The 22,688-nt window shown below is 45.2% G+C and overlaps 3 protein-coding genes across 29 annotated transcripts; all 3 read right to left on the reverse strand.

The window, feature by feature from the left end:
* Nucleotides 1-2,703: 2,703 nt before the first annotated feature.
* On the reverse strand, nt 2,704-6,633 carry LOC129604645 (uncharacterized). Of its 6 annotated transcripts, none has more exons than XR_008695708.1 (11): nt 6,296-6,633; nt 6,076-6,174; nt 5,345-5,454; nt 4,589-5,190; nt 3,807-4,024; nt 3,625-3,672; nt 3,511-3,535; nt 3,384-3,409; nt 3,247-3,303; nt 3,041-3,142; nt 2,704-2,940 (listed from the first exon to the last, which is right to left on the reverse strand). XR_008695708.1 is itself a non-coding variant. In XM_055511974.1 (7 exons), the coding sequence occupies exons 3-7, from the start codon at nt 3,652-3,654 to the stop codon at nt 2,877-2,879; spliced, it is 279 nt and encodes a 92-aa protein (XP_055367949.1). In that variant the 5' UTR covers nt 3,655-3,672; nt 3,807-4,024; nt 4,589-4,988; the 3' UTR covers nt 2,704-2,876. The 6 variants fall into 6 exon arrangements, 1 of the variants encoding a protein (XP_055367949.1); XR_008695705.1 differs by having other exon boundaries at nt 6,076-6,177; XR_008695706.1 differs by lacking the exon at nt 3,511-3,535 and having other exon boundaries at nt 6,076-6,177.
* Nucleotides 6,634-13,155: 6,522 nt separating this feature from the next.
* On the reverse strand, nt 13,156-17,045 carry LOC129604627 (uncharacterized). Of its 11 annotated transcripts, none has more exons than XR_008695668.1 (10): nt 16,708-17,045; nt 16,488-16,586; nt 15,030-15,866; nt 14,256-14,464; nt 14,074-14,121; nt 13,960-13,984; nt 13,836-13,861; nt 13,699-13,755; nt 13,493-13,594; nt 13,156-13,392 (listed from the first exon to the last, which is right to left on the reverse strand). XR_008695668.1 is itself a non-coding variant. In XM_055511928.1 (8 exons), exons 3-8 carry the CDS (start codon nt 14,101-14,103, stop codon nt 13,329-13,331), a joined length of 321 nt encoding a protein of 106 aa, XP_055367903.1. In that variant the 5' UTR covers nt 14,104-14,121; nt 14,256-15,866; nt 16,488-16,701; the 3' UTR covers nt 13,156-13,328. The 11 variants fall into 11 exon arrangements, 2 of the variants coding, with proteins under 2 accessions (XP_055367903.1, XP_055367904.1); XR_008695667.1 differs by having other exon boundaries at nt 16,488-16,589; XR_008695673.1 differs by lacking the exon at nt 16,708-17,045 and having other exon boundaries at nt 14,256-15,180; nt 15,757-15,866; nt 16,488-16,701.
* A 1,310-nt stretch (nt 17,046-18,355) lies between these two features.
* On the reverse strand, nt 18,356-22,274 carry LOC129604640 (uncharacterized). Of its 12 annotated transcripts, none has more exons than XR_008695689.1 (10): nt 21,966-22,274; nt 21,746-21,844; nt 20,229-21,125; nt 19,456-19,673; nt 19,274-19,321; nt 19,160-19,184; nt 19,036-19,061; nt 18,899-18,955; nt 18,693-18,794; nt 18,356-18,592 (listed from the first exon to the last, which is right to left on the reverse strand). XR_008695689.1 is itself a non-coding variant. In XM_055511954.1 (9 exons), exons 4-9 carry the CDS (start codon nt 19,301-19,303, stop codon nt 18,529-18,531), a joined length of 321 nt encoding a protein of 106 aa, XP_055367929.1. In that variant the 5' UTR covers nt 19,304-19,321; nt 19,456-19,673; nt 20,229-21,125; nt 21,746-21,959; the 3' UTR covers nt 18,356-18,528. The 12 variants fall into 10 exon arrangements, 2 of the variants coding, with proteins under 2 accessions (XP_055367929.1, XP_055367930.1); XR_008695688.1 differs by having other exon boundaries at nt 21,746-21,847; XR_008695695.1 differs by lacking the exon at nt 21,966-22,274 and having other exon boundaries at nt 20,229-20,439; nt 21,016-21,125; nt 21,746-21,959.
* Nucleotides 22,275-22,688: the final 414 nt, after the last annotated feature.

Consider the following 22,688-nt stretch of genomic DNA (forward strand, 5'->3'; position numbering starts at 1 on the left):
AAAAAAAAAAAAAAAAGGTCATAAAGGTACATGATTGCATTGTTTTATGTCCCTTGAGCCTCGTTTTGAACTTCCATGAACTTTTGCAAAGCTCCCCCCCATAGTCGCATGTGAAAATAGCATCTAACTAAGTACCATTCCATAGCGGTGATGTCATTCTAGTCTGTCACAGGCCGTACCCACCAACAATGACCACTCCAAACTCACTGCTAGCTGCTTGGACCGCTCATAAATTCTCTGCAGAGACACGGCCTGCAGTGATTCAGCAGAGAACAATCATGCAAAGATACAAAGTGTATGAGTGAGGGTCGTTTTTCTGAATTGACTCCCATGATAGAAAATAAGACTTTTATGTACAGTACAGCTGTAACGTGCAATAAATGAACTGGAAGATGCACAATAAAAAGGAGAACAAACAAAAAGCAATGTGGCAAAAATAGTAATCAGTAGTTTTGTTTGTGCATCATACTGGTTGTTTTTGCTTTAGAGCATTAGAAAATATAGTAAGCTTAAAATAATAACTGAGATTTACCAAAAAGTTTACCAAAGTTGTAAAGTGTGCATCCAAAGTTTTATTATTTGATCAGATTAGGAAAATTGTCAAAGGAATTTTCATGTGCACCTGGTCTCGACAAATAAGTCTTTTTCTGGAAAGTAAAAATAATTAGTAAATAATGATAATAAGTTAAAAAAACGAATTTAGCTTTATTTGATTGTGATTTATCGTTGCACAAGTCAGTGGTCATGTCAGAAAATAGCAGTAAAACTTCGCCTCCTTGTGTCTTTGTGTTTGTGTCATTGGCAATAATCACTTATATTACGCCTCATAAATATATAAAACGACCCAAATGTGGAAGTCAAGTGGAGTTCTGGCGTCTCCAACGTTTAAAACGTCTCCAGAGCTTCCAAATGGCCCACGGCAATGGCGCTCCATTGCTGCTGCAAAATAAACCAAATGTTTCAAGCTTGTTGTTTTTGCTGCCAATGTCTCCGAGTCCTAGACAAATGTGTAAAGTCGCTTGGCTGCCCTTCTTTTATTAAGTCAGCGCCGGTTACCATGGTTTTGACGCACGTGCACGGACGTGCGTGAGAACGCAAGGAGACGCAGGCGTCGAACAACGGCCAGGAGCTCTTCCATTACTGCCCGCAGTGGCGGCCGTCCATCAGAGGCAGCTAAGCGTTCTCTGCTAGCCTAAACATAGTCAGAATTTGTTGTCCCCCGTTTTCTTCGTGTCATGTATCCGCTTGGTTTCGCCGCTCCAACTGTCGCATATTATGGTAAAGTTTATCCAAATATATTTCAGCAGGCTCAATGAAATGTGCCCGACGCATTGAGAATCGGCAGAGCACGCTGCTGTGCTCTGTACGTGAAGAACACGGTCAGTTGCGATAACCAATGAGATGTCGAGTCTGCGACACCAATTCCAATTATACGGCATTGTTAGCTCCGATGGTCAGAAACCAAGTCAATCTTTTTCTTAATTTCCTGTTTATTCCTGCACATTTGTTTCCGTGGCTACCATGCACCGGAATTTTAACATGGACTTAAATTTGAACTGAACGTTAATGGAAGATGTTGAAATTGTTTAGGGCTGTTTTGTTTTACAAGACGTTTTATCTGAGAGCTGTGTTTGGATAGCGAACTATGTGTTTGGTGCTCAGAGTAAAAGAGTGCGGTCCAGTGAATCGCCATCCGTGCATCCGTCATTTATTCTTTAAATTTATCAATAATCTAGCTAGAGCCCAAAAAACTCACTCACTATCATCGCTACTTTGTGTTTTCATAATAGATGTAATCATGGAAATCTGCAAAAGAATATCTCATAACAAATATACAATAAACTTCCCATCTAACAATGGCTGTGCACGTTCACTGTATAATGTAGGACTTGTTAGTAGTTGAAAGTGGCATCTAATGCTAAAAAACAGTATTAGTTGTCAACTTTGGTATTCAATAAAATGGCTTTGGTTCCTAACGCCAGACCGTCACTAGTATTTCCTTGTTCATTAGTTCATGCATACAGCATTTCAAGTCAGCGTCATGTGACTAACCTGCCGCACAGATGTGCCCAGAATCTCCTGATGTTACCATCCAGTTGGGAGTAGCTCACGGAAATGCAACACCTGACACAAGTCTGTACGGCCGACAGCCGTTTGCACCGTCCACTACCTGATGTAGGTTACATGTTACTAAAGCATATTTCAACAAAGTTTTTAACGCACAGAGGTTCAGAGAGGTCAAACAAGCAGCGCTTGCGTTTCAAGATGGTCTGTGCTGAACATCTGCACATGGACATTGAAGGCTCTCCTGTGAGAAAATCATCAGGCTGTGATAGTGTTTTACTTCTCCCACTGATCTTCGATCAGCTCGTCTCCTTTCCTGGAGATGAAGTCAGGAACCGGAGATTGTCACGACCAGTGTGGGACACAACATGCAGTTACATGTACATCATTATTGTTGCAGACTCGCCCAATTATCACATATGTATTCAATACAGTTGATGTATGTAGTAAAGTGAAGTAAGGAAGAAGTTCCTGTGGACAAATAAACAACCTGATTAGTGTTACAACACAATTCTGATCTCAGTCTGTTATTTAGCGCTTCATGAAAGTGTTACGTCAAAAGTAATAGGTCATTATTTTGACGGTTTTACCAACATATTCAGAATCTCACAGTAAAACACGAAGAAATACAAATACAAATGATGTTTTACATGGAACGTATTTATTACAATTTCTTTCAAATTATTGATGACAATGACTCGTCTTGACCGTCTTCTTTTTAGAGATGGAGGCCAACACCGCTGATTATGTGAAGAGTCTCCCAAACCCAGCAGCACAGAGAAAGCAGTGACAAAGGCACTTCCTCTACGTGCTTAGGACTGGGAGGCTCCCCTCTGTCTGGACCGGAGGCTGGAGGGAGCAAAGAGCTGCAGGAAGCTAGAAGAAACATCACAAACACATGTCTTGTTAACTTTGTGATGTTAAGCTTATCACCACTTTACTACTCAGGTAAATTACTGCTCAGGCGATTACTCACAGCATTGAGCCTCCACAGACACGGGCGATAACGTCTCCTATCGCCCTATGCGGTCCTATCGTCGTCTCAGTTGCCACAGTTCTCCAGCCTCCACAGCTGCACCTGTCACCACCAAAATGAAAACGTCAGCCTAAGGAGTACATCAAGTAAAGTACAGACTATGAATTACCTATGCCATGTTATTCTTACTGAACGTTATTGTGCACCTGTGGTTCCTGCGATCGTTCTGACAGCTTAGGCCAGCTTGGTCCAGATCCTTGTCTCTGGTTAAGTGAAAGCATTAGAATACAGAGTGAGTAAATACATCAGACAAATACTTGAAGGGCATTTTCCATGTCTTTACCGTTTCCATGGTGTCACCTTCTGCAGCTAAACGAAAACAAAAATACAAAATATTCAACTACTGTCAATTAAAATGTATAAAAAGTAAAGTGAAAACTTATCCCGACTAAACCTCTTTATTTGCTTACCGTGCGCTTTTTGTTTTAACTTAATCTATAGAAAAAAATATTAAAAACAAATAAAGTGTCACGAGATACAGTAAGTGTAACTTAAAAGAATAAGAGTTTTACGTGTCTCCTCACCTCCTTCTCCTCATCTCCTGGTGCCCTCATCCCCTTCTCCTTAGAAAACTGAATGTGCAGAAAGTTGATTAATTTGTAGGATCACGTTGAATTTCAATGTAATACAAACATTTATTTCTACTCAACTCCGTCTTTTGACATCTTTGAAATTGAATGTCACACAATCAAAATCTTGTACTCACCTTTGTCCACTGGACTGACAGACACACTGGTCAGTACATCAGTATCAGTGGCACTGCTCCCTGTGGTGTGGAGCATGACTAGAACAGCACACAGCCATGTGTCCGCTCCATAACACGTGGCACTGCAGTCCATCCTGCTCTGCCACTGAGGAGCTTCCGTGGGAGATGACATGTGTCCCTGGTGCCACTGGTGCCACTGTGACTGAACTGACCTATCGCTGTGGAGGAAAACACAGTAATAAACAAGATAGTTACCCTGCCAGACGCTAGGGCAACTTGCATGGCGGGGTCGACGGCCCTGCCAGGCGCTGAACTCAGCCTCCAGGGTGAAAGAAAAGTCCATCCAACCGCCATGCTAAACTGTAAACGCAGGGCCCCAGTGCGAGACGCAACCTGGGACAAGAACTGCCCAGCCAGACGCAAAGGCTAGTTCTCAGGGAAAATATTACCATTCAAACTTGTATTCATCCAGAAAGAAAGAAAGAAAAGTCCCGGCGCCAGACGCTACCAGGGACAAGAACTGCCCAGCCAGACGCAAGGGCTAGTTCTCAGGGTTTGGATGAATATTTAAAATTATAAAAGAAAGAAATCAAGAAAGAAAGAAAAAAGAAGACAGTAGGATAAACTGGTCCTGTCAGAAACAGAGGCCAGTTATCCGTGAATGAAGAGGTGGCTGCTGCCATTCAACAATGGGAAAGACCAAGTTTACTGTGTGACACAGTGTCTCACAGTACAACATGGTCTTTTAGGAGCAGCCCCCTCCTCATCACTGTCCTCCCTACCTCTCCTTAGTGACGTGCTGCTGCTTGGAGCCTCCTCGTCCCCCCCATCCGGTACGTCCTCGCTGGTCCCGTCCTCGCTGGTCCCGTCCTCGCTGGTCCCGTCCTCGCTGGTCCCGTCCTCGCTGGTCCCGTCCTCGCTGGTCCCGTCCTCGCTGGTCCCGTGCACTACAGAGCCTGAGTCCTGAATAACAGGAGACAGGGACAGGCCAGCATCCGGAACACAGGGCAGCTCAGAAAGAGCCACAATAGGTGGAACCAGAGGGGAAGGAGGAGGAGGTGAAGGTGGAAAAGAAGAAGAAACAGGAGAGCCTGGAGGAGAAAGCGAAGGAGCAGGAGTGCAAGAAGGAACAAGAGAATAAGGAGGAGGGGGTGTGGAAGGAAAGAAGAAGAAGAAGGAGGAAGGGGAGAGCCTGGAGGAGAAAGAGAAGGAGCAAAAGAGCCAGAAGGAAGGGGAGAGCCTGGAGGAGAAAGAGAAGGAGCAAAAGAGCCAGAAGGAACAGGAGAGCCTGGAGGAGAAAGAGAAAGTGCAAAAGAGCCAGAAGGAACAGGAGAGCCTGGAGGAGAAAGAGAAGGAGCAAAAGAGCCAGAAGGAACAGGAGAGCCTGGAGGAGAAAGAGAAGGAGCAAAAGAGCCAGAAGGAAGGGGAGAGTGTGGAGGAGAAGAAGAAGGAAAAAGCTCACAGTAAAGAGGAAGTGGTGTTTCCCCCCAGCTTGGTGGAACCTCACAGTAAGAAGGGGGTGAGTCCAAGTGAGGTACCTGAATGTCAGAGGTGGGGGGGACAACTTCCTCAACGTGGGAAGTAGGTGGGTCAAAGCGAGGCCGCCGACGTCTAGGTGGAGGTCTAGGTGGACGACCAAGCACAGCAACTGTGTGTGAAGGGTAAGAGAACAGACATTTGTAGCTCACTTCATCATCTTCATTCAAACTACAACAGGAGGCCCGTAACACCAAGCATCTAAACTGCATTTAGGCTCACATTAGCTGCGCTAACCATCTAGTAGTCAGGTTTCTAGCATGTTTTCACATGACAGGTAATGCTGCACTCAGTACAACAGTAACAACAGTTTTTAGCTCTTTAAAAGAACAAACTTAGATGTCTTGTACACATGTGTTTGTCTTGTTTCAATGAGACATGTTCTCTACACTTGTCTGTCTGACAAACACACACATTATAGCTCCAAGTGGAAAAGTGTAGCACTTGGTAAAAAACAAAACAAAAAAAGTCACGCTTAGCAAGCTAACACGGGCACCTTGTTGCCATGGTGCTCAAGAGTAGGCGCCAGTCGCCATCTTGATTTTGATCAAATCTTAAACGATAAATGGGGAAACTTCTGCCCTCAAAGCAAAATATCAACGTTTCCACCTTTGCTACCATATTCATGTGCTGTTACACTTAGCAATTTGTATCAAACACCTTTAATTTAGTGTTTAAATCGTTGGGCATCACACTGTACACAGTCACTAAGACACTAGGAGGAGCAGCTTACCTTCCGCCACCGGCTGCCACCGCTGTCTCCGTCGGCGTCTCCAACGTTTAAAACGTCTCCAGAGCTTCCAAATGGCCCACGGCAAATGGCGCTCCATTGCTGCTGCAAAATAACCAAAATGTTTCAAGCTTGTTGTTTTTGCTGCCAATGTCTCCGAGTCCTGAGACAAATGTGTAAAGTCGCTTGGCTGCCCTTCTTTTATTAAGTCAGCGCCGGTTACCATGGTTTTGACGCACGTGCACGGACGTGCGTGAGAACGCAAGGGAGACGCAGGCGTCGAACAACGGCCAGGAGCTCTTCCATTACTGCCCGCAGTGGCGGCCGTCCATCAGAGGCAGCTAAGCGTTCTCTGCTAGCCTAAACATAGTCAGAATTTGTTGTCCCCCGTTTTCTTCGTGTCATGTATCCGCTTGGTTTCGCCGCTCCAACTGTCGCATATTATGGTAAAGTTTTATCCAAATATATTTCAGCAGGCTCAATGAAATGTGCCCGACGCATTGAGAATCGGCAGAGCACGCTGCTGTGCTCTGTACGTGAAGAACACGGTCAGTTGCGATAACCAATGAGATGTCGAGTCTGCGACACCAATTCCAATTATACGGCATTGTTAGCTCCGATTGGTCAGAAACCAAGTCAATCTTTTTCTTAATTTCCTGTTTATTCCTGCACATTTGTTTCCGTGGCTACCATGCACCGGAATTTTAACATGGACTTAAATTTGAACTGAACGTTAATGGAAGATGTTGAAATTGTTTAGGGCTGTTTTTGACAAAGACGTTTTATCTGAGAGCTGTGTTTGGATAGCGAACTATGTGTTTGGTGCTCAGAGTAAAAGAGTGCGGTCCAGTGAATCGCCATCCGTGCATCCGTCATTTATTCTTTAAATTTATCAATAATCTAGCTAGAGCCCAAAAAACTCACTCACTATCATCGCTACTTTGTGTTTTCATAATAAGATGTAATTATGGAAATCTGCAAAAGAAATATCTCATATACAAATATGCAATAAACTTCCCATCTAACAATGGCTGTGCACGTTCACTGTATAATGTATGATTTGTTAGTAGTTGAAAGTGGCATCTAATGCTAAAAAACAGTATTAGTTGTCAACTTTGGTATTCAATAAAATGGCTTTGGTTCCTAACGCCAGACCGTCACTAGTATTTCCTTGTTCATTAGTTCATGCATACAGCATTTCAAGTCAGCGTCATGTGACTAACCTGCCGCACAGATGTGCCCAGAATCTCCTGATGTTACCATCCAGTTGGGAGTAGCTCACGGAAATGCAACACACTGACACAAGTCTGTACGGCCGACAGCCGTTTGCACCGTCCACTACCTGATGTAGGTTACATGTTACTAAAGCATATTTCAACAAAGTTTTTAACGCACAGAGGTTCAGAGAGGTCAAACAAGCAGCGCTTGCGTTTCAAGATGGTCTGTGCTGAACATCTGCACATGGACATTGAAGGCTCTCCTGTGAGAAATCATCAGGCTGTGATAGTGTTTTACTTCTCCCACTGATCTTCGATCAGCTCGTCTCCTTTTCCTGGAGATGAAGTCAGGAACCGGAGATTGTCACGAACCAGTGTGGACACAACATGCAGTTACTGTACATCATTATTGTTGCAGACTCGCCAATTATCACATATGTATTCAATAAGTTGATGTATGTAGTAAAGTGAAGTAAGGAAGAAGTTCCTATGGACAAATAAACAACCTGATTAGTGTTACAACACAATTCTGATCTCAGTCTGTTATTTAGCGCTTCATGAAAGTGTTACGTCAAAAGTAATAGGTCATTATTTTGACGGTTTTACCAACATATTCAGAATCTCACAGTAAAACACGAAGAAATACAAATACAAATGATGTTTTACATGGAACGTATTTATTACAATTTCTTTCAAATTATTGATGACAATGACTCGTCTTGACCGTCTTCTTTTTAGAGATGGAGGCCAACACCGCTGATTATGTGAAGAGTCTCCCAAACCCAGCAGCACAGAGAAAGCAGTGACAAAGGCACTTCCTCTACGTGCTTAGGACTGGGAGGCTCCCCTCTGTCTGGACCGGAGGCTGGAGGGAGCAAAGAGCTGCAGGAAGCTAGAAGAAACATCACAAACACATGTCTTGTTAACTTTGTGATGTTAAGCTTATCACCACTTTACTACTCAGGTAAATTACTGCTCAGGCGATTACTCACAGCATTGAGCCTCCACAGACACGGGCGATAACGTCTCCTATCGCCCTATGCGGTCCTATCGTCGTCTCAGTTGCCACAGTTCTCCAGCCTCCACAGCTGCACCTGTCACCACCAAAATGAAAACGTCAGCCTAAGGAGTACATCAAGTAAAGTACAGACTATGAATTACCTATGCCATGTTATTCTTACTGAACGTTATTGTGCACCTGTGGTTCCTGCGATCGTTCTGACAGCTTAGGCCAGCTTGGTCCAGATCCTTGTCTCTGGTTAAGTGAAAGCATTAGAATACAGAGTGAGTAAATACATCAGACAAATACTTGAAGGGCATTTTCCATGTCTTTACCGTTTCCATGGTGTCACCTTCTGCAGCTAAACGAAACAAAAATACAAAATATTCAACTACTGTCAATTAAAATGTATAAAAAGTAAAGTGAAAACTTATCCCGACTAAACCTCTTTATTTGCTTACCGTGCGCTTTTTGTTTTAACTTAATCTATAGAAAAAAATATTAAAAACAAATAAAGTGTCACGAGATACAGTAAGTGTAACTTAAAAGAATAAGAGTTTTACGTGTCTCCTCACCTCCTTCTCCTCATCTCCTGGTGCCCTCATCCCCTTCTCCTTAGAAAACTGAATGTGCAGAAAGTTGATTAATTTGTAGGATCACGTTGAATTTCAATGTAATACAAACATTTATTTCTACTCAACTCCGTCTTTTGACATCTTTGAAATTGAATGTCACACAATCAAAATCTTGTACTCACCTTTGTCCACTGGACTGACAGACACACTGGTCAGTACATCAGTATCAGTGGCACTGCTCCCTGTGGTGTGGAGCATGACTAGAACAGCACACAGCCATGTGTCCGCTCCATAACACGTGGCACTGCAGTCCATCCTGCTCTGCCACTGAGGAGCTTCCGTGGGAGATGACATGTGTCCCTGGTGCCACTGGTGCCACTGTGACTGAACTGACCTATCGCTGTGGAGGAAAACACAGTAATAAACAAGATAGTTACCCTGCCAGACGCTAGGGCAACTTGCATGGCGGGGTCGACGGCCCTGCCAGGCGCTGAACTCAGCCTCCAGGGTGAAAGAAAAGTCCATCCAACCGCCATGCTAAACTGTAAACGCAGGGCCCCAGTGCGAGACGCAACCTGGGACAAGAACTGCCCAGCCAGACGCAAAGGCTAGTTCTCAGGGAAAATATTACCATTCAAACTTGTATTCATCCAGAAAAGAAAGAAAGAAAAGTCCCGGCGCCAGACGCTACCAGGGACAAGAACTGCCCAGCCAGACGCAAGGGCTAGTTCTCAGGGTTTGGATGAATATTTAAAATTATAAAAGAAAGAAATCAAGAAAGAAAGAAAAAAGAAGACAGTAGGATAAACTGGTCCTGTCAGAAACAGAGGCCAGTTATCCGTGAATGAAGAGGTGGCTGCTGCCATTCAACAATGGGAAAGACCAAGTTTACTGTGTGACACAGTGTCTCACAGTACAACATGGTCTTTTAGGAGCAGCCCCCTCCTCATCACTGTCCTCCCTACCTCTCCTTAGTGACGTGCTGCTGCTTGGAGCCTCCTCGTCCCCCCCATCCGGTACGTCCTCGCTGGTCCCGTCCTCGCTGGTCCCGTCCTCGCTGGTCCCGTCCTCGCTGGTCCCGTCCTCGCTGGTCCCGTGCACTACAGAGCCTGAGTCCTGAATAACAGGAGACAGGGACAGGCCAGCATCCGGAACACAGGGCAGCTCAGAAAGAGCCACAATAGGTGGAACCAGAGGGGAAGGAGGAGGAGGTGAAGGTGGAAAAGAAGAAGAAACAGGAGAGCCTGGAGGAGAAAGCGAAGGAGCAGGAGTGCAAGAAGGAACAAGAGAATAAGGAGGAGGGGGTGTGGAAGGAAAAGAAGAAGAAGAAGGAGGAAGGGGAGAGCCTGGAGGAGAAAGAGAAGGAGCAAAAGAGCCAGAAGGAAGGGGAGAGCCTGGAGGAGAAAGAGAAGGAGCAAAAGAGCCAGAAGGAAGGGGAGAGCCTGGAGGAGAAAGAGAAAGTGCAAAAGAGCCAGAAGGAACAGGAGAGCCTGGAGGAGAAAGAGAAGGAGCAAAAGAGCCAGAAGGAACAGGAGAGCCTGGAGGAGAAAGAGAAGGAGCAAAAGAGCCAGAAGGAAGGGGAGAGTGTGGAGGAGAAGAAGAAGGAAAAAGCTCACAATAAAGAGGAAGTGGTGTTTCCCCCCAGCTTGGTGGAACCTCACAGTAAGAAGGGGGTGAGTCCAAGTGAGGTACCTGAATGTCAGAGGTGGGGGGGACAACTTCCTCAACGTGGGAAGTAGGTGGGTCAAAGCGAGGCCGCCGACGTCTAGGTGGAGGTCTAGGTGGACGACCAAGCACAGCAACTGTGTGTGAAGGGTAAGAGAACAGACATTTGTAGCTCACTTCATCATCTTCATTCAAACTACAACAGGAGGCCCGTAACACCAAGCATCTAAACTGCATTTAGGCTCACATTAGCTGCGCTAACCATCTAGTAGTCAGGTTTCTAGCATGTTTTCACATGACAGGTAATGCTGCACTCAGTACAACAGTAACAACAGTTTTTAGCTCTTTAAACGAACAAACTTAGATGTCTTGTACACATGTGTTTGTCTTGTTTCAATGAGACATGTTCTCTACACTTGTCTGTCTGACAAACACACACATTATAGCTCCAAGTGGAAAAGTGTAGCACTTGGTAAAAAACAAAACAAAAAAAGTCACGCTTAGCAAGCTAACACGGGCACCTTGTTGCCATGGTGCTCAAGAGTAGGCGCCAGTCGCCATCTTGATTTTGATCAAATCTTAAACGATAAATGGGGAAACTTCTGCCCTCAAAGCAAAATATCAACGTTTCCACCTTTGCTACCATATTCATGTGCTGTTACACTTAGCAATTTGTTTCAAACACCTTTAATTTAGTGTTTAAATCGTTGGGCATCACACTGTACACAGTCACTAAGACACTAGGAGGAGCAGCTTACCTTCCGCCACCGGCTGCCACCGCTGTCTCCGTCGGCGTCTCCAACGTTTAAAACGTCTCCAGAGCTTCCAAATGGCCCACGGCAAATGGCGCTCCATTGCTGCTGCAAAATAACCAAAATGTTTCAAGCTTGTTGTTTTTGCTGCCAATGTCTCCGAGTCCTGAGACAAATGTGTAAAGTCGCTTGGCTGCCCTTCTTTTATTAAGTCAGCGCCGGTTACCATGGTTTTGACGCACGTGCACGGACGTGCGTGAGAACGCAAGGGAGACGCAGGCGTCGAACAACGGCCAGGAGCTCTTCCATTACTGCCCGCAGTGGCGGCCGTCCATCAGAGGCAGCTAAGCGTTCTCTGCTAGCCTAAACATAGTCAGAATTTGTTGTCCCCCGTTTTCTTCGTGTCATGTATCCGCTTGGTTTCGCCGCTCCAACTGTCGCATATTATGGTAAAGTTTTATCCAAATATATTTCAGCAGGCTCAATGAAATGTGCCCGACGCATTGAGAATCGGCAGAGCACGCTGCTGTGCTCTGTACGTGAAGAACACGGTCAGTTGCGATAACCAATGAGATGTCGAGTCTGCGACACCAATTCCAATTATACGGCATTGTTAGCTCCGATTGGTCAGAAACCAAGTCAATCTTTTTCTTAATTTCCTGTTTATTCCTGCACATTTGTTTCCGTGGCTACCATGCACCGGAATTTTAACATGGACTTAAATTTGAACTGAACGTTAATGGAAGATGTTGAAATTGTTTAGGGCTGTTTTGACAAAGACGTTTTATCTGAGAGCTGTGTTTGGATAGCGAACTATGTGTTTGGTGCTCAGAGTAAAAGAGTGCGGTCCAGTGAATCGCCATCCGTGCATCCGTCATTTATTCTTTAAATTTATCAATAATCTAGCTAGAGCCCAAAAAACTCACTCACTATCATCGCTACTTTGTGTTTTCATAATAAGATGTAATTATGGAAATCTGCAAAAGAAATATCTCATATACAAATATACAATAAACTTCCCATCTAACAATGGCTGTGCACGTTCACTGTATAATGTAGGATTTGTTAGTAGTTGAAAGTGGCATCTAATGCTAAAAAACAGTATTAGTTGTCAACTTTGGTATTCAATAAAATGGCTTTGGTTCCTAACGCCAGACCGTCACTAGTATTTCCTTGTTCATTAGTTCATGCATACAGCATTTCAAGTCAGCGTCATGTGACTAACCTGCCGCACAGATGTGCCCAGAATCTCCTGATGTTACCATCCAGTTGGGAGTAGCTCACGGAAATGCAACACACTGACACAAGTCTGTACGGCCGACAGCCGTTTGCACCGTCCACTACCTGATGTAGGTTACATGTTACTAAAGCATATTTCAACAAAGTTTTTAACGCACAGAGGTTCAGAGAGGTCAAACAAGCAGCGCTTGCGTTTCAAGATGGCCTGTGCTGAACATCTGCACATGGACATTGAAGGCTCTCCTGTGAGAAATCATCAGGCTGTGATAGTGTTTTACTTCTCCCACTGATCTTCGATCAGCTCGTCTCCTTTTCCTGGAGATGAAGTCAGGAACCGGAGATTGTCACAAACCAGTGTGGACACAACATGCAGTTACTGTACATCATTATTGTTGCAGACTCGCCAATTATCACATATGTATTCAATAAGTTGATGTATGTAGTAAAGTGAAGTAAGGAAGAAGTTCCTATGGACAAATAAACAACCTGATTAGTGTTACAACACAATTCTGATCTCAGTCTGTTATTTAGCGCTTCATGAAAGTGTTACGTCAAAAGTAATAGGTCATTATTTTGACGGTTTTACCAACATATTCAGAATCTCACAGTAAAACACGAAGAAATACAAATACAAATGATGTTTTACATGGAACGTATTTATTACAATTTCTTTCAAATTATTGATGACAATGACTCGTCTTGACCGTCTTCTTTTTAGAGATGGAGGCCAACACCGCTGATTATGTGAAGAGTCTCCCAAACCCAGCAGCACAGAGAAAGCAGTGACAAAGGCACTTCCTCTACGTGCTTAGGACTGGGAGGCTCCCCTCTGTCTGGACCGGAGGCTGGAGGGAGCAAAGAGCTGCAGGAAGCTAGAAGAAACATCACAAACACATGTCTTGTTAACTTTGTGATGTTAAGCTTATCACCACTTTACTACTCAGGTAAATTACTGCTCAGGCGATTACTCACAGCATTGAGCCTCCACAGACACGGGCGATAACGTCTCCTATCGCCCTATGCGGTCCTATCGTCGTCTCAGTTGCCACAGTTCTCCAGCCTCCACAGCTGCACCTGTCACCACCAAAATGAAAACGTCAGCCTCAGGAGTACATCAAGTAAAGTACAGACTATGAATTACCTATGCCATGTTATTCTTACTGAATGTTATTGTGCACCTGTGGTTCCTGCGATCGTTCTGACAGCTTAGGCCAGCTTGGTCCAGATCCTTGTCTCTGGTTAAGTGAAAGCATTAGAATACAGAGTGAGTAAATACATCAGACAAATACTTGAAGGGCATTTTCCATGTCTTTACCGTTTCCATGGTGTCACCTTCTGCAGCTAAAGGACAAAAAGACAAAATATTCAACTACTGTCAATTAAAATGTATAAAAAGTAAAGTGAAAACTTATCCCGACTAAACCTCTTTATTTGCTTACCGTGCGCTTTTTGTTTTAACTTAATCTATAGAAAAAAATATTAAAAACAAATAAAGTGTCACGAGATACAGTAAGTGTAACTTAAAAGAATAAGAGTTTTACGTGTCTCCTCACCTCCTTCTCCTCATCTCCTGGTGCCCTCATCCCCTTCTCCTTAGAAAACTGAATGTGCAGAAAGTTGATTAATTTGTAGGATCACGTTGAATTTCAATGTAATACAAACATTTATTTCTACTCAACTCCGTCTTTTGACATCTTTGAAATTGAATGTCACACAATCAAAATCTTGTACTCACCTTTGTCCACTGGACTGACAGACACACTGGTCAGTACATCAGTATCAGTGGCACTGCTCCCTGTGGTGTGGAGCATGACTAGAACAGCACACAGCCATGTGTCCGCTCCATAACACGTGGCACTGCAGTCCATCCTGCTCTGCCACTGAGGAGCTTCCGTGGGAGATGACATGTGTCCCTGGTGCCACTGTGACTGAACTGACCTATCGCTGTGGAGGAAAACACAGTAATAAACAAGATAGTTACCCTGCCAGACGCTAGGGCAACTTGCATGGCGGGGTCGACGGCCCTGCCAGGCGCTGAACTCAGCCTCCAGGGTGAAAGAAAAGTCCATCCAACCGCCATGCTAAACTGTAAACGCAGGGCCCCAGTGCCAGACGCAACCTGGGACAAGAACTGCCCAGCCAGACGCAAAGGCTAGTTCTCAGGGAAAATATTACCATTCAAACTTGTATTCATCCAGAAAAGAAAGAAAGAAAAGTCCCGGCGCCAGACGCTACCAGGGACAAGAACTGCCCAGCCAGACGCAAGGGCTAGTTCTCAGGGTTTGGATGAATATTTAAAATTATAAAAGAAAGAAATCAAGAAAGAAAGAAAAAAGAAGACAGTAGGATAAACTGGTCCTGTCAGAAACAGAGGCCAGTTATCCGTGAATGAAGAGGTGGCTGCTGCCATTCAACAATGGGAAAGACCAAGTTTACTGTGTGACACAGTGTCTCACAGTACAACATGGTCTTTTAGGAGCAGCCCCCTCCTCATCACTGTCCTCCCTACCTCTCCTTAGTGACGTGCTGCTGCTTGGAGCCTCCTCGTCCCCCCCATCCGGTACGTCCTCGCTGGTCCCGTCCTCGCTGGTCCCGTCCTCGCTGGTCCCGTCCTCGCTGGTCCCGTCCTCGCTGGTCCCGTGCACTACAGAGCCTGAGTCCTGAATAACAGGAGACAGGGACAGGCCAGCATCCGGAACACAGGGCAGCTCAGAAAGAGCCACAATAGGTGGAACCAGAGGGGAAGGAGGAGGAGGTGAAGGTGGAAAAGAAGAAGAAACAGGAGAGCCTGGAGGAGAAAGCGAAGGAGCAGGAGTGCAAGAAGGAACAAGAGAATAAGGAGGAGGGGGTGTGGAAGGAAAAGAAGAAGAAGAAGGAGGAAGGGGAGAGCCTGGAGGAGAAAGAGAAGGAGCAAAAGAGCCAGAAGGAAGGGGAGAGCCTGGAGGAGAAAGAGAAGGAGCAAAAGAGCCAGAAGGAAGGGGAGAGCCTGGAGGAGAAAGAGAAAGTGCAAAAGAGCCAGAAGGAACAGGAGAGCCTGGAGGAGAAAGAGAAGGAGCAAAAGAGCCAGAAGGAACAGGAGAGCCTGGAGGAGAAAGAGAAGGAGCAAAAGAGCCAGAAGGAAGGGGAGAGTGTGGAGGAGAAGAAGAAGGAAAAAGCTCACAGTAAAGAGGAAGTGGTGTTTCCCCCCAGCTTGGTGGAACCTCACAGTAAGAAGGGGGTGAGTCCAAGTGAGGTACCTGAATGTCAGAGGTGGGGGGGACAACTTCCTCAACGTGGGAAGTAGGTGGGTCAAAGCGAGGCCGCCGACGTCTAGGTGGAGGTCTAGGTGGACGACCAAGCACAGCAACTGTGTGTGAAGGGTAAGAGAACAGACATTTGTAGCTCACTTCATCATCTTCATTCAAACTACAACAGGAGGCCCGTAACACCAAGCATCTAAACTGCATTTAGGCTCACATTAGCTGCGCTAACCATCTAGTAGTCAGGTTTCTAGCATGTTTTCACATGACAGGTAATGCTGCACTCAGTACAACAGTAACAACAGTTTTTAGCTCTTTAAAAGAACAAACTTAGATGTCTTGTACACATGTGTTTGTCTTGTTTCAATGAGACATGTTCTCTACACTTGTCTGTCTGACAAACACACACATTATAGCTCCAAGTGGAAAAGTGTAGCACTTGGTAAAAAACAAAACAAAAAAAGTCACGCTTAGCAAGCTAACACGGGCACCTTGTTGCCATGGTGCTCAAGAGTAGGCGCCAGTCGCCATCTTGATTTTGATCAAATCTTAAACGATAAATGGGGAAACTTCTGCCCTCAAAGCAAAATATCAACGTTTCCACCTTTGCTACCATATTCATGTGCTGTTACACTTAGCAATTTGTATCAAACACCTTTAATTTAGTGTTTAAATCGTTGGGCATCACACTGTACACAGTCACTAAGACACTAGGAGGAGCAGCTTACCTTCCGCCACCGGCTGCCACCGCTGTCTCCGTCGGCGTCTCCAACGTTTAAAACGTCTCCAGAGCTTCCAAATGGCCCACGGCAAATGGCGCTCCATTGCTGCTGCAAAATAACCAAAATGTTTCAAGCTTGTTGTTTTTGCTGCCAATGTCTCCGAGTCCTGAGACAAATGTGTAAAGTCGCTTGGCTGCCCTTCTTTTATTAAGTCAGCGCCGGTTACCATGGTTTTGACGCACGTGCACGGACGTGCGTGAGAACGCAAGGGAGACGCAGGCGTCGAACAACGGCCAGGAGCTCTTCCATTACTGCCCGCAGTGGCGGCCGTCCATCAGAGGCAGCTAAGCGTTCTCTGCTAGCCTAAACATAGTCAGAATTTGTTGTCCCCCGTTTTCTTCGTGTCATGTATCCGCTTGGTTTCGCCGCTCCAACTGTCGCATATTATGGTAAAGTTTTATCCAAATATATTTCAGCAGGCTCAATGAAATGTGCCCGACGCATTGAGAATCGGCAGAGCACGCTGCTGTGCTCTGTACGTGAAGAACACGGTCAGTTGCGATAACCAATGAGATGTCGAGTCTGCGACACCAATTCCAATTATACGGCATTGTTAGCTCCGATTGGTCAGAAACCAAGTCAATCTTTTTCTTAATTTCCTGTTTATTCCTGCACATTTGTTTCCGTGGCTACCATGCACCGGAATTTTAACATGGACTTAAATTTGAACTGAACGTTAATGGAAGATGTTGAAATTGTTTAGGGCTGTTTTGACAAAGACGTTTTATCTGAGAGCTGTGTTTGGATAGCGAACTATGTGTTTGGTGCTCAGAGTAAAAGAGTGCGGTCCAGTGAATCGCCATCCGTGCATCCGTCATTTATTCTTTAAATTTATCAATAATCTAGCTAGAGCCCAAAAAACTCACTCACTATCATCGCTACTTTGTGTTTTCATAATAAGATGTAATTATGGAAATCTGCAAAAGAAATATCTCATATACAAATATGCAATAAACTTCCCATCTAACAATGGCTGTGCACGTTCACTGTATAATGTATGATTTGTTAGTAGTTGAAAGTGGCATCTAATGCTAAAAAACAGTATTAGTTGTCAACTTTGGTATTCAATAAAATGGCTTTGGTTCCTAACGCCAGACCGTCACTAGTATTTCCTTGTTCATTAGTTCATGCATACAGCATTTCAAGTCAGCGTCATGTGACTAACCTGCCGCACAGATGTGCCCAGAATCTCCTGATGTTACCATCCAGTTGGGAGTAGCTCACGGAAATGCAACACACTGACACAAGTCTGTACGGCCGACAGCCGTTTGCACCGTCCACTACCTGATGTAGGTTACATGTTACTAAAGCATATTTCAACAAAGTTTTTAACGCACAGAGGTTCAGAGAGGTCAAACAAGCAGCGCTTGCGTTTCAAGATGGTCTGTGCTGAACATCTGCACATGGACATTGAAGGCTCTCCTGTGAGAAATCATCAGGCTGTGATAGTGTTTTACTTCTCCCACTGATCTTCGATCAGCTCGTCTCCTTTTCCTGGAGATGAAGTCAGGAACCGGAGATTGTCACGAACCAGTGTGGACACAACATGCAGTTACTGTACATCATTATTGTTGCAGACTCGCCAATTATCACATATGTATTCAATAAGTTGATGTATGTAGTAAAGTGAAGTAAGGAAGAAGTTCCTATGGACAAATAAACAACCTGATTAGTGTTACAACACAATTCTGATCTCAGTCTGTTATTTAGCGCTTCATGAAAGTGTTACGTCAAAAGTAATAGGTCATTATTTTGACGGTTTTACCAACATATTCAGAATCTCACAGTAAAACACGAAGAAATACAAATACAAATGATGTTTTACATGGAACGTATTTATTACAATTTCTTTCAAATTATTGATGACAATGACTCGTCTTGACCGTCTTCTTTTTAGAGATGGAGGCCAACACCGCTGATTATGTGAAGAGTCTCCCAAACCCAGCAGCACAGAGAAAGCAGTGACAAAGGCACTTCCTCTACGTGCTTAGGACTGGGAGGCTCCCCTCTGTCTGGACCGGAGGCTGGAGGGAGCAAAGAGCTGCAGGAAGCTAGAAGAAACATCACAAACACATGTCTTGTTAACTTTGTGATGTTAAGCTTATCACCACTTTACTACTCAGGTAAATTACTGCTCAGGCGATTACTCACAGCATTGAGCCTCCACAGACACGGGCGATAACGTCTCCTATCGCCCTATGCGGTCCTATCGTCGTCTCAGTTGCCACAGTTCTCCAGCCTCCACAGCTGCACCTGTCACCACCAAAATGAAAACGTCAGCCTCAGGAGTACATCAAGTAAAGTACAGACTATGAATTACCTATGCCATGTTATTCTTACTGAATGTTATTGTGCACCTGTGGTTCCTGCGATCGTTCTGACAGCTTAGGCCAGCTTGGTCCAGATCCTTGTCTCTGGTTAAGTGAAAGCATTAGAATACAGAGTGAGTAAATACATCAGACAAATACTTGAAGGGCATTTTCCATGTCTTTACCGTTTCCATGGTGTCACCTTCTGCAGCTAAAGGACAAAAAGACAAAATATTCAACTACTGTCAATTAAAATGTATAAAAAGTAAAGTGAAAACTTATCCCGACTAAACCTCTTTATTTGCTTACCGTGCGCTTTTTGTTTTAACTTAATCTATAGAAAAAAATATTAAAAACAAATAAAGTGTCACGAGATACAGTAAGTGTAACTTAAAAGAATAAGAGTTTTACGTGTCTCCTCACCTCCTTCTCCTCATCTCCTGGTGCCCTCATCCCCTTCTCCTTAGAAAACTGAATGTGCAGAAAGTTGATTAATTTGTAGGATCACGTTGAATTTCAATGTAATACAAACATTTATTTCTACTCAACTCCGTCTTTTGACATCTTTGAAATTGAATGTCACACAATCAAAATCTTGTACTCACCTTTGTCCACTGGACTGACAGACACACTGGTCAGTACATCAGTATCAGTGGCACTGCTCCCTGTGGTGTGGAGCATGACTAGAACAGCACACAGCCATGTGTCCGCTCCATAACACGTGGCACTGCAGTCCATCCTGCTCTGCCACTGAGGAGCTTCCGTGGGAGATGACATGTGTCCCTGGTGCCACTGGTGCCACTGTGACTGAACTGACCTATCGCTGTGGAGGAAAACACAGTAATAAACAAGATAGTTACCCTGCCAGACGCTAGGGCAACTTGCATGGCGGGGTCGACGGCCCTGCCAGGCGCTGAACTCAGCCTCCAGGGTGAAAGAAAAGTCCATCCAACCGCCATGCTAAACTGTAAACGCAGGGCCCCAGTGCCAGACGCAACCTGGGACAAGAACTGCCCAGCCAGACGCAAAGGCTAGTTCTCAGGGAAAATATTACCATTCAAACTTGTAAAAGAAAGAAAGAAAAGTCCCGGCGCCAGACGCTACCAGGGACAAGAACTGCCCAGCCAGACGCAAGGGCTAGTTCTCAGGGTTTGGATGAATATTTAAAATTATAAAAGAAAGAAATCAAGAAAGAAAGAAAAAAGAAGACAGTAGGATAAACTGGTCCTGTCAGAAACAGAGGCCAGTTATCCGTGAATGAAGAGGTGGCTGCTGCCATTCAACAATGGGAAAGACCAAGTTTACTGTGTGACACAGTGTCTCACAGTACAACATGGTCTTTTAGGAGCAGCCCCCTCCTCATCACTGTCCTCCCTACCTCTCCTTAGTGACGTGCTGCTGCTTGGAGCCTCCTCGTCCCCCCCATCCGGTACGTCCTCGCTGGTCCCGTCCTCGCTGGTCCCGTCCTCGCTGGTCCCGTCCTCGCTGGTCCCGTCCTCGCTGGTCCCGTCCTCGCTGGTCCCGTCCTCGCTGGTCCCGTCCTCGCTGGTCCCGTCCTCGCTGGTCCCGTGCACTACAGAGCCTGAGTCCTGAATAACAGGAGACAGGGACAGGCCAGCATCCGGAACACAGGGCAGCTCAGAAAGAGCCACAATAGGTGGAACCAGAGGGGAAGGAGGAGGAGGTGAAGGTGGAAAAGAAGAAGAAACAGGAGAGCCTGGAGGAGAAAGCGAAGGAGCAGGAGTGCAAGAAGGAACAAGAGAATAAGGAGGAGGGGGTGTGGAAGGAAAAGAAGAAGAAGAAGGAGGAAGGGGAGAGCCTGGAGGAGAAAGAGAAGGAGCAAAAGAGCCAGAAGGAAGGGGAGAGCCTGGAGGAGAAAGAGAAGGAGCAAAAGAGCCAGAAGGAAGGGGAGAGCCTGGAGGAGAAAGAGAAAGTGCAAAAGAGCCAGAAGGAACAGGAGAGCCTGGAGGAGAAAGAGAAGGAGCAAAAGAGCCAGAAGGAACAGGAGAGCCTGGAGGAGAAAGAGAAGGAGCAAAAGAGCCAGAAGGAAGGGGAGAGTGTGGAGGAGAAGAAGAAGGAAAAAGCTCACAGTAAAGAGGAAGTGGTGTTTCCCCCCAGCTTGGTGGAACCTCACAGTAAGAAGGGGGTGAGTCCAAGTGAGGTACCTGAATGTCAGAGGTGGGGGGGACAACTTCCTCAACGTGGGAAGTAGGTGGGTCAAAGCGAGGCCGCCGACGTCTAGGTGGAGGTCTAGGTGGACGACCAAGCACAGCAACTGTGTGTGAAGGGTAAGAGAACAGACATTTGTAGCTCACTTCATCATCTTCATTCAAACTACAACAGGAGGCCCGTAACACCAAGCATCTAAACTGCATTTAGGCTCACATTAGCTGCGCTAACCATCTAGTAGTCAGGTTTCTAGCATGTTTTCACATGACAGGTAATGCTGCACTCAGTACAACAGTAACAACAGTTTTTAGCTCTTTAAAAGAACAAACTTAGATGTCTTGTACACATGTGTTTGTCTTGTTTCAATGAGACATGTTCTCTACACTTGTCTGTCTGACAAACACACACATTATAGCTCCAAGTGGAAAAGTGTAGCACTTGGTAAAAAACAAAACAAAAAAGTCACGCTTAGCAAGCTAACACGGGCACCTTGTTGCCATGGTGCTCAAGAGTAGGCGCCAGTCGCCATCTTGATTTTGATCAAATCTTAAACGATAAATGGGGAAACTTCTGCCCTCAAAGCAAAATATCAACGTTTCCACCTTTGCTACCATATTCATGTGCTGTTACACTTAGCAATTTGTATCAAACACCTTTAATTTAGTGTTTAAATCGTTGGGCATCACACTGTACACAGTCACTAAGACACTAGGAGGAGCAGCTTACCTTCCGCCACCGGCTGCCACCGCTGTCTCCGTCGGCGTCTCCAACGTTTAAAACGTCTCCAGAGCTTCCAAATGGCCCACGGCAAATGGCGCTCCATTGCTGCTGCAAAATAACCAAAATGTTTCAAGCTTGTTGTTTTTGCTGCCAATGTCTCCGAGTCCTGAGACAAATGTGTAAAGTCGCTTGGCTGCCCTTCTTTTATTAAGTCAGCGCCGGTTACCATGGTTTTGACGCACGTGCACGGACGTGCGTGAGAACGCAAGGGAGACGCAGGCGTCGAACAACGGCCAGGAGCTCTTCCATTACTGCCCGCAGTGGCGGCCGTCCATCAGAGGCAGCTAAGCGTTCTCTGCTAGCCTAAACATAGTCAGAATTTGTTGTCCCCCGTTTTCTTCGTGTCATGTATCCGCTTGGTTTCGCCGCTCCAACTGTCGCATATTATGGTAAAGTTTTATCCAAATATATTTCAGCAGGCTCAATGAAATGTGCCCGACGCATTGAGAATCGGCAGAGCACGCTGCTGTGCTCTGTACGTAAAGAACACGGTCAGTTGCGATAACCAATGAGATGTCGAGTCTGCGACACCAATTCCAATTATACGGCATTGTTAGCTCCGATTGGTCAGAAACCAAGTCAATCTTTTTCTTAATTTCCTGTTTATTCCTGCACATTTGTTTCCGTGGCTACCATGCACCGGAATTTTAACATGGACTTAAATTTGAACTGAACGTTAATGGAAGATGTTGAAATTGTTTAGGGCTGTTTTGACAAAGACGTTTTATCTGAGAGCTGTGTTTGGATAGCGAACTATGTGTTTGGTGCTCAGAGTAAAAGAGTGCGGTCCAGTGAATCGCCATCCGTGCATCCGTCATTTATTCTTTAAATTTATCAATAATCTAGCTAGAGCCCAAAAAACTCACTCACTATCATCGCTACTTTGTGT

The sequence above is a fragment of the Betta splendens genome, chromosome 9 (genome assembly GCF_900634795.4).
Source record: "Betta splendens chromosome 9, fBetSpl5.4, whole genome shotgun sequence".
Lineage (NCBI taxonomy): Eukaryota > Metazoa > Chordata > Actinopteri > Anabantiformes > Osphronemidae > Betta > Betta splendens.